This window comes from Pseudonaja textilis, chromosome 1 (assembly GCF_049901715.1).
Source record: "Pseudonaja textilis isolate UNSWEBS1 chromosome 1, rPseTex1.2, whole genome shotgun sequence".
In the NCBI taxonomy this organism is placed as follows: Eukaryota; Metazoa; Chordata; class Lepidosauria; order Squamata; family Elapidae; genus Pseudonaja; species Pseudonaja textilis.
Window position 1 is genome coordinate 37,044,265 of NC_141990.1, and position 11,401 is coordinate 37,055,665.

General features: G+C 36.7%; 1 protein-coding gene across 1 annotated transcript in view; it reads right to left on the minus strand.

Moving 5' to 3' along the window:
• The window catches only part of MSH2 (mutS homolog 2), a 79,177-nt gene extending 68,205 nt beyond the window's left edge, over window positions 1-10,972 (minus strand). Inside the window, exons 1-3 of the mRNA XM_026695995.2 lie at window positions 10,670-10,972; window positions 8,481-8,635; window positions 5,789-6,067 (exon numbers count right to left, since the gene is read on the minus strand). Coding sequence (XP_026551780.1) covers window positions 5,789-6,067; window positions 8,481-8,635; window positions 10,670-10,901 — 666 coding nt within the window. The 5' untranslated portion in view covers window positions 10,902-10,972. The remainder of the gene's footprint in view (window positions 1-5,788; window positions 6,068-8,480; window positions 8,636-10,669) is intronic.
• Window positions 10,973-11,401: the final 429 nt, after the last annotated feature.

Below are 11,401 nucleotides of genomic sequence, written 5' to 3' on the forward strand. Positions count from 1 at the left end.
TAGTCACTGCCCTTATTCAAGATTTCTGTAATAGATTAGACTTTTCTCATATACTTTAATTCTATTGTATTGACAAAATTTCACTTGTTATCACCATTGCTGAGATCTGTGTGACTGGTGATGGATTGAAAGAATGTAAATGTCTCATTTACAACTGATAATGTAACAACCTTCTCTTTTTTCAGTTTCTGCTATCACAGAAACAATGAGTTGTTTTTCCTACTCTCCATTTTTTCCTTTTTACTCTTTAAAGTCTCTTTAAACCCATTTAAAGTCCTATAATAGCAAATCTAGGTAAGTTCCAGCTTACAAACATATGCACCAATAAAATTGCTTGTCCTGAAGGTGCTACCAGACTATTTTGTTGACATAGATTGATCCAGCTCCTTCCCCATCTATACTATAAAATTCAGTATTTTCTTAAATGAAGTTTTATTACTTTTATTTTAAGAATTTTCACTGTCATTTATTCAAAGTGTTCTGGACAAAATCGAGTTTATGGCTAAGAGTCAACACCAATTTCATGACACATAATCAATCAATCACTATCATATATAATCATGCAGTCACCTAATGAGACTACCAAAGAACTACAAATCACATTTTAACACTGAAGGAATAAAAAAGGAACAGCTCACATTTCAGTCCCACACATATAATCAATTACTATTTCAATATGATACACTCAAAATTTGGTGCAGATCAAAGTTGTATGGTGAGACCTAATGAGAAGCTACATACTTGTCCATCTATACATTAGTTCAAGCTGAATAAGATTGTATGTTGAAATATTATTAGCAATATAACTGAAGATCCAAGTTTAACAGTGAAGCTACACTACATGCTGAAAGAATAATTGATATTATTTCAGTGAATTGATGATGTCTCCATTAATAAATTGTGTTTGACACACTATACTGTATTTATCAGAAGAGCATCAGATTGGAAAGGCTGATGCGCAGAATGCAGAAAATAGTAAATCACACTAGAAGCCCATTTTCAAAGTGTGCCAAGAATTACTTTCACACCTAGCTGATCCACAATGGGAAAGAAGAACTTCTAAGGTACGAAGAGAGATGCAAACAGCATTGGTAAGGACTAGAGCTCTTTGATCACTCAATAAATTTCATGAGTGGCATTAAAGCATTACATCATTTTCACACCAATAAAAAGCCATGGCAATGCACCACATACAAAGAGTCCTTGCGTAACTACAAGTAGTCCTCACTTAGTAAGTTTTCATGCAGCAACTGTTCAAAATTCAAATGGTACTGAGCAAATGAATATACAATTTGTACTCAAAAGGTATGGACATTGTAAAGCTCCTGCAGACATGGAATGAAAAATCAGGCAGTTAGCAGTCTGCCCACCATTACAGCTGAATACAGCAGCACTGCAGCTGTCTCCAGCCACCTATCTCCCTCCTCATCTCAACTACTCACCTGGCCCACCAGTACGGGCAAAGTACTGTGGCTCTGGGCTTCTCCCCACCACACCTGGGAGGCCTCAACTAGTACAGGACCCATCAGTATGCGTAAATTGCTCTACTTCCCTTTGTGGGTTTTTTTTTTTTGCAGCTGCTGACAAATGGATCTGTCTGTCACCCAACCTATGTGAGGTACAGCCTCCTAGAGACCTCCTCACACATTCTGCAAACAGGCCCCATTCTCATGGAAGGTTCCTTTTCCAAATGACACAATTTGAAGATGGAGCCTTCTGAAAGATAGCGAGAATGTCCCAGGAGGCTTTTTCTAGCCTTCCTTGATTCCTTCTAGAAATCATATTTGTCAGTTTTCTAGCCTTTTTAGTCCAGAAGCCTTCCTAGTGACTCTGAAGATGATACCTGCTTGCAGAATGGTGAAAATGACACCCGTTTGCAGGCCTCTGTGGGCAGCCCATGCCTTGCATGCATTGGGCATGGGTGTCAGTTGCTGCAGACAAATAGGGGAGCAAGGGGAGCAATTTCTTTTTTCCCATTTTTTTTATATTATATTATAACCTATCAAAATTTCAATTTCAATTGAACCTTTCCTGGGTACATGTTATTTGAGAAAATAATCAAAATATTTACAGCAATAGTCATTACATTGATATTAATTCTATAGTGATAATAATGTTTGTTTATCCATTTCAACATATCTCTCTTATAACATTGTTTCTTTTCTTACATTTCCATGTTTTCAACTTCTGTTTCTATTAGCCAACCGTTGATAAAATAAGTCCCATGTCAAAAAATATTCAGTTTCATCCTTTTCCTTAATTGTTAATGTTAATCTATTCACCTCTGCACATTCTCGTATTTTTTAAATTACATTTACATCTGTCGGAATTTCTTCACTTTTCCACTGCTGTGCAAACACAATTCTAGCTGTAGTTAATATGTGTAAGATCAAACATATTTTCCCTCTATCATATTGTTCCAGTAAGATACCCAGAAAAAATATTTCAGGTTTCAGATCTATGAATTGCTTTCTCATTTTTTCCAACCATGTATTTTTGTCCAATTTTTTTTGCCTTTGGGCATGTCCACCACATATAATACGAACCAGGTGTCTGATTACATTTCCAACACTTAGTGGACATGTCCTTAAACATCTTTGCCAATCTTGTTGGTGAAAAGTTCTATCTATAAAACATTTTATACGAATTTTCTTTATATGCAGTTGACATAGTTAATTTAAACATTCCTATCCCAGAGTTTTTGCCATTTATCCAATTCTATTATATATCCAAAGTTCTTAGCCCATGCTATCATTGTTTCTTTTACTTGCTCACTTTCCATTTTAATACTTAATAAATAGTTGTACAGTTTATTAGTTTTTCATCTGTCCCTATTAATATCTGGTCTAATTCTTTTGGTTCTTTATAAAAACCCTACATTTTGGCATCTTTCTCATATCGAGATTGCATCTGCACTTGTGGCCATCTTACATCAATCTCTGGATTACTCAGTTCTTAAGTTCCCCCTTTTTGTTCTAATATAGTGTCTTTGGAAATGACTGTATATTTTTTTCCTATAACAAAGAAAGGCACGCTAGCCCAACTGGAGATCATGTCCCTCTAAAGTTAATAGCCTTTTATACCTTAAATTAATCCATTTTTTCACCCCAGTAACCCCCCCCCCCTTTTTGGAATCTTGCAACAATTTCAAGCTTATTCTTGTTTTTTTGCCTTGCCAGATGTATCTTAATATTATTTTATATAATTCTTCAAAATATTTTTCCAGTTTTATTGGAATTGCTTGAAATATTATTCTCGGTAAAATATTTGTTTTTATAGTTACTATTCTTCCTATCAACGACAGTTGCAAGTTTTTCCATTTCTCCAAATCTGATTTAATTTGTTGCATCAGCTTACAGTAGTTATCCTCTTTAACAGTTGCACATCTTGCTGCTAATTGGATTCAAAATACTTTATTTTCCTAGCTACCTGGACTTCAGTTCTTTTCATTAACTCTTTTTTCTATATGTCTGTAAGATTTTTAACAAGTATTTTAGTTTTTTCTTTCTTTATTTTCAATCCTGCAACTTCACCATATTCTTCCATGGAGCATGCTCTCCTTAATGACGTATGTGATCATTTAATGACCGCAACTGAGAGAGCTGGGATTGCAGTTATTCAATTAAGCAGTCATATGATGTCTCAACAACCATTTCATTCAATGACCAAAGATTTTGGACCAAATTATGGTCCTAAATTGAGGACTTACCTATACCACAATTGGAATAGGTAATTCCATCACTAATCAAAAAAATCATGTGGCTGAAGTGGATTTATGTCACTTCTGCCAGTCATTAAGCAAAACATCTGTGGTCACTAAACAAGGCAGTGCTGGTTTTTCCATTGATTCTGTGAGGGTGGGAAGTTAAAGACTCTTTTCAAAAGTGTCTGTAGTCATGCAAACATGACTCCTTCCCTCAGGCATTCATTCTTTCCCTAGAACTGTACTTACGGGCATTCAAGCTGGTGGCCCTGCTGCCTGATTAACTGAGCCACACTCAGTATTTTCAAGAACATGCTAACATCCAGAGGCAGCTTCACCTCACCCACTCTTTTGAGCTTACAAAAGCAAATGCTATGACAGAGTAGAGAAGGGACAGGAAAGGTGATAAGCAAAAGCCTCTACGGGAAAGCATAGATAATGTCTAAGGTAAGTAGCTATTATAATCAGACAAGGCAATTATGACTCAACTGCCAGGACTACAAATCACAATGAGTGGCATATCCAAGTGAGAGTCCTGCCTGGAGCTTGAAGCTTCGTCTGGAACTCAGCAGCAACTTGAAAAAAGAGCAACCTCCCTGAAATGCTACAAGTAGTGTAGGAATGTTTGGAAAAGACAAAGGTTGTATATTTCTTTAGGGACTTTGAGACTTTTGTTTGAATGGTGTCTTAAAAGAGTATAAAGGACTAAGCATTAAAAACAAAGTTATGTAGGAACATCACCCTGCAAAGTCTGGATGGAGTTCACCGAGAGCAATAGCCTGTTGTTGGGGAAAGTGTGTACTGTAATAAAGCATTGTGTATAAATTTACCACACTGTGTTGTGACCAGTCTTTGGAGAGCAAACAACTCTCAAATTCTGCTGACTAGAAGAGGGCTGTGATATGCATACATGGCAAACGTGTGGCCATGGGACATTGCAATGTTTGTAAATGCCCACCAGTTGCAAAGGGCCTGAATTTCAATCACATTATTGTGCGGATGCTGTGATAGTCATTAAGTGGAAGGACAGGTCATAAATTTGAACAATTGCTAAACAGGGTAATTGCTAAATAAGGCCTATTTGTTCAAGCTATCATGCCAAATACTTTTTCCTGGAGGATTTTTCTTCCAAGGAAAAGGAGCACTAGTAAAAGGATCAGATTCAAGAGGTGTCTATATATTTAGTATTCCCACTGGAAAAAGATGCCAAACCATGATAAGATACTACAGTGAATACAAATCTAATCTTAATGAACAGAATATGTTTATCTTCCTAATTGAATCTTCACAAAATAGCTCTGGAGGAAAAAAGCCCAGAAACATATGCCTACTTAGATGATTGGCAGATCCAGGGTCACTTCTGTAAACTAATATATTATCAACAGTTGTACAATTTGGAGATAGCCTTAAGAGTCAGTATTAATTTAAATATTTGCCTTTTCAATTAACTGTTATTACCTTAGTTCCGTTGTTCAGCTTTTATATATTCATTGAACCAGATGCCTTCAATTCTTCTTTGATATCTAAAAATGTGCTTATGTTGTCTTTTTGAGTTTTATGACTAGGATTCATTTTGCATTTTTGACTCCTGGTGCTGAAATACTCCTGTCTGTTTGGAAGGCCTTCAAAGTGGTTAAGTCTTAACAGCTTCTGTTGTGTGTTTTTCCCCCAGCCTTAGGCATGTAAATAACACACCCAATAAGCAGAAGAGTAGCCAATGGCTCCATTATACTGTGCTACACTACAGATTCCTTTTTTGACTTCACGTTGTGTAAACTCTGAAAAGTGCACTTTATTCCATAAAGCACAGGTAACTAAGCCATAGCTTAACATTATAAATGATTAGTCACCAATTGAAGCTTTAATATACCCATTAGTTAACCTCTCGAGTGTGCAGATGCAAGCTTACACAAAATAATTACTGATGTTTATTAAGGGAGCACCAAGGACTCCACAACTGAATGAGCTGCTCTGTTTTATGCCCATTTTAAGTTCATTTCCTAACCCTAACCCTAATCCTAGAGGGTTTTTCAGTTTTAAGTTCATGTAAACAATGTCTGTAGTTTCAGAATTTCCTTGGCTTACCTGCCTCAGTTTCTCCATATCTCCAGCAGTCTCCCCAACTGGCAGCAAACATTCCTTTGGCCCCATTTGTATCAACAGTGCTTCAAGGTTGGAAAACTGATCATTATCTGCAAATTCAGATACTTCTAGTTTTCTTGACAGTGAATCCACATATCCTACTCCAACAACTTTCTGTCCATCAACTGAGGACAGCTTGATGGCTACAACACCAGCTGAAGAGCACATATCATGGTTACTAAAAAGAGCATCCTCAAATTGAGCAAGGTTACCTGGAGAACCCTATTTGAGGAAAGAATAACAAAGGAATATTAATTTCCATACAAATATAGCAATTAAACTATCAAACAATCAGGGTGGATAAAAATCATTTTAAAAAAATATTAAAAACTGGCTTTTTTAATTTAAATTGGATTCTTTTGATTTTTATCAAATTTATTTTAATAAAATGCTTTTGGAGTAAAAATCTATCTAAAGATTGTTTTCTATTTAAGATGCATTAATAATTTAGTTTATTCAGCATGAAATGAAGCTTAGTTATATAGCATGATGCTGTACATTCTGCAATATTTACATTTTTGGTAAACATTCAATGAATCCAAGCTCTGCAAGCTGAGATAACATGTGCTGCATTGACGCATTCACACAATTTCACAGTAACCATGAGATAAATCATAAAACAAAGTTCAGGAATATTCCCTTATCCCATTGTTTTGCAAATCTATGTACACTACAAACTGTATGATTGTTTAAAGAGAAATGCATTTGTACCGTCAGGCTCTAAGTGTGAGAAGGAAGGACAAGCAATAAAAATGAAAGTGAAACCTTCTAAGCAGCTTATAAATATAATATTAAAGAGCACCTATCATTTCAGATCCATCATGACAGCACCTGTTAACAGGCATCCACTCACCTGCTGCCTGCCACATCCCTCACCTTGTATTACTACTGCCGCATCACCAGCTGTCCCATTAAAGTGAATGAGACTGTTGGTAAGTCAACAGTGGGTTAGAGGAGAAGCCACTGCGGAACAGAGATGACAGTTGCTCTTTAAAATTATGATTTAAATGAGTTGATTCAAATCAAGCCTTTTTATTAATGATTTTAATCATGATTTAAATTGACTTTATTTAAATGTGCTTGATTTAAATGAACTTGATTTAAATGGACTTGGTTTAAATCAAATCCACCCTGCAAAAGATTTGGATTTTTCTATACTAGAAACTAGACTAGACTAGACAAAATATATTTCAAGTCAATAACTTTAATTAGTGTATTTTGTTCATGATCACACAGCTTAAATGTCCTCTTCACTCACTCATTTCTCTTTACCCCACAGAATGTCCCTGTCTTTAGACCCACAAATAAAGTAGTTTGGGAAAATAAGCTAAACTGTATCCTATTCAGAGATATGAGACAATTACCTAAATGTTCCTACTTCATGATTCCTGAAAGATAATCTCTTTTACCTATCTATTCAGCCTGTTATTTCTCATCAATTTCCATACATGACATCTTGCTGTAATGTTTGTATATAACTTTGTGACTTAAGAAGGGAATCAAAAAAGTAAATATGGTTCCACTCAGTTTTATACAGATACTAGCTCGATACCTATGCTTCGCTACGAAACTATGTGGTCGGACTTAGTTTTGGGGGAGGAAAAGAAAATTCTGCCTCTGCCTACCAGCATCCATCAATATTCATCTGGCTAGCATCCTGTCAGTGTGTGAGAGAGTTGAGGGCTGTTTGGAAACTGAAACAGTATTTGCTGTGTGAGCAAGGAGACAGCAAGGAGCCTGGGCATGGCTTAGCTCAACTATTCTGTACTAAAGCTGCTTGCTGCTATGAAACTAAAACTGAAACTGAAATTCCTCTCCTCTGCGTGTGTTTTGTATTTGGAACAGATTTCTTTTCAGGTGGGGAGGGGGAATAGAACGCCTTAGGATCAGAGCATGTTAATAATAATATACAAAATACTAATGCTCTGATGGTCATCTCGAAAAATCCTTTCTTAGTGAGCACCTAGAAGCCAAGTGCATACATGTCAAATTTCAAGTTTGTAGACTTTACAGTTCTGGAGATTTTGTGATGATGTGTGAGTGGTATTTCGCTTTTATATATAGAGATTACTCTGTATTGCTTTAAAATATTTTGATTTTGTCATTATTTTATTCCACTGCAATATTAACAGCAGACTAGTGTGCTATTAAAGAGATAAGTATAGCAAGATTCCAAGCTTGGCTTCTCATAAACCTGTATTTGGACTCAACCTGTTAAAGTTGCTTAAGGGGACTCCCATGACTGCCAAATACAAATAATTTTCTACACAACAAAAAGAGCTATGCAATCCAAATTTTGAAACCTGACTTCTTTGCCAGATGTTAAATAGAATGCATGAATAAAGCTTGTTTTATTTGGAATAATATTCTGAAATAACATTGCTAACATATAAAAACGTACCTCTAGCAATTAAAGAACTGAACTTTGTGCAATTTTTCACAACCTGGCAATCTCTAGATATAATCCACAAATTTTATTTCACCAGATCTATATACTGTAACATTAAGTGGGCTGCCCCAACAGAAACATCTGCAACTGCCCAAGTTTTGAATTTAATTGCCAATGAAAAAGTGAAAAGTACTCACAGAACTATAATCAAAGCAATATACATTTCTGAACACAATGATCACATACCTTGTAGGCCAAATACCACTCAGTCTCTTTGGTGGATTTATTTCCTGCCTTGTTCTTGTATACCTCAGCCCTGTACTGACGAATCAAAAGAAGATTTCGCAAAAAATATTCAAAATTCATCTTGCTGAGTGCAACACTCTCAAGTTTCTGAGCTCCTAAAAAATAAGAAAAAAAATTGACGGAATATCATTGAGACACTACGATTAGAAGTTACAATTTGGTTAAAATAAGCATTATTAAATGCTATCGTTTTTGATTGGGAAGTACGGTAAAAACACAATCTCTGTTAAACATACTTAAACTACAGGATGTCAGATTGTAGCTCAGTTGGAAGCCATTTGGAGGAATGCTATTCCAAAGGGCAGAAACTAAAACAGAAAAGGTCTATTTCCTTGGTTTCACTATTAGATGGTATTGCTTAATTCATAGGACCTGGAGCAAGCCATCTTTTGGAATGCATTGGACAGTATGACATTATGAGAGACATGGAAGACAAGCAGTCTCTCAAATTAACTAGGATCTAAGCCATGTATTATTCTGTAATTTAACTATTCATTTATTCTATACATATACTCATTAGCAACAGATACCTATTTAATTAGGGATAAACCTGAATAAGTTTCTTCTCGCTAATCATAATGCTTTGATTTTCTATTCAGTCAATACAAGTTAACTGTTCTTATACTTTATTATTTTTAACATGTTTTGCAGGCTTTTCTATAATGATTTTGCAGTTTTAGTGTTATTTGAAGTCTTCCCAAAGCACTAAAAACTTTTATCTGAAGGAATGCCAAATATCTAGAAAGAACACATGCATTCTGCTTTACTGTCTTTGATAAAAGTTTGATATGCAAAAGTCAACAAAAGTTTCTTCTGATATAGAAGGTAGACTTAATCAGACATAGACCAGTACATTGATTGTAAAAAGGCTATTACATCTGGATGCTATTACAGCTAAAATTTGTAGCTGTATTTTTAGTACCAATGTACTGCTTAAAGCAGCTTTAAGACTTATGGACTTCAACTTCCAGAATTCCTCCTTCAGTCATGTTAGCTCAGGAATTCTGGGAGTTGAAGTCTACAAGTCTTAAACTTGCCAAGTTTGAAGGCCCTTGGCTTAAAGTGCTGGATTAGAAACCATGAGACCAGGTGTTCAAATCCTCCTTTAGGCACAGAAGCCAGCTGGATGACTTTGAGCCAGACACACTCTCTATAAGTCTAGGATGGCTGTTGTGGGAAAAAGAGGAAGCCATTGACTTGCCATGCTAAATTTTACAAAACAAAGGTGAGATAACCTAATAAATTTGATTTGAAATAGTTCAACAGACTGATACAGAAATTTGGTTTTATTCCTTTTCATACAGCCTTATTTTATTCTATGTTTATATTGCATCCAATGTATGGGCAACCAATATATTTTTTTATAAATAATGAAATCTGACTAGAAACTTTTAGAATTTAAAGCCCCTGTGATTGAAGGTACCAAGGACTTCTGGCCTACTCTAGTCAAAATATTACTCTGTGTAGTTACTTTATATTTCAGTTTTTAATTGATAATCTAAAAAAGAAAAAGATGGAGCAATCATGGAAAAATATAGGGAGGTTATACTATGTATGAAAAGTAAGGTTTAAACTCTAAAATATTATGGGTCATTAACATCAGTCATAAACAAGGCAGGCAAAAACTCTTCTGGAACACCCCGAAGTCAGCAAGCTTAAAATCAGTGCTGGGTCACTGGATCACTTCCAGAGTGGATCCACTCACTCTGGAACACAAGGCACCTGGTTACTCTTCCTCTCCAGCAACTGGATTTGGGCGGGGGGATTCGACTAATGACCTATAAAGTACTTTCCAACTCTGTTAATCTTTTGAGATTAATTTTCGTCAGTCTGATACCAATCCAGACCTGTGTGGAACTAAAAATTCCACCTCCGGCTTGCTGGTAAGACAGATGGGCATTGTAATTGGGAAGGTCAGCCTACACGGACTACAACGACTTTTTCAGAAGGCTTTTCTAAAAAATTATCAGAGACTGAGCGGTTCGCGGGGAGGAGCACAAAGCATGGCGTCTACTGCAGCATTCAGGTGAAATAAATAGCGAACTCCGGGAGCTCAGTTGCAACTGAGCAACCCAACCCTGTTATTATAAGCCCGCCAAGGAGAAGTCGCGAAAGCGCCTTAGTTCAACCTGATCCCAGGATCCGAATGATCACTCGTGTTTTGAAGACTTCCATCGCCGCCAGTTTTGCATCTTCGCCATGCACCGTATAGTAGTCGCCGCGCTCAAAGAACCTCACAGTAGTTTTCGGTTTGGCAGGCAACGCCAAGACGGCGCGAATAAAGCCGTTTTCGGCACCCCAGCCTTCGGGCCAGCATCCCTCCCGTGGAGCAGAAACACAAGCATCTATGGAGGCCGCCATGCTGAAATCACCCGCCACTTCGATGCTGTTAGCAAATAATAACTATTCTCCCGCCGCCAATCAGGAAGAGTGGGGCCTATTTCGGCCACCGTAATAGTCCCACCTTCATCGCAACGCGTTCTGAGCAAACTAGGCCTTTCGGGACACCGTCTGTGATATAGCTGGAAGATGCGTCGCTATGGGGATGAGGGCGGAGATGATGTATTCTCCTTTTACATAATATTTAGTTGAAAAACGTGTTCTCTTTCCCCATTTCCTGAAGAAACGTTAAGTGCATTCTTAGAATGTTCTATTAAATATGCACAGGGCTGTATTTTAAATATTCGCATTGCAATTCCTTAAGCATTTTTTTCAGTAGCCTTTCTAGCGCTGGCTGTGAATCCTAGGAATTCTGATCTGAGCACGTGGACGGAGGTGGTAAAAATCCAAGAATAGCTGAAACGTCTTTCAAGCGTTTTGGGAGATAAGTAAACGCGTATTTGCTTGAAAGACCTTTATTG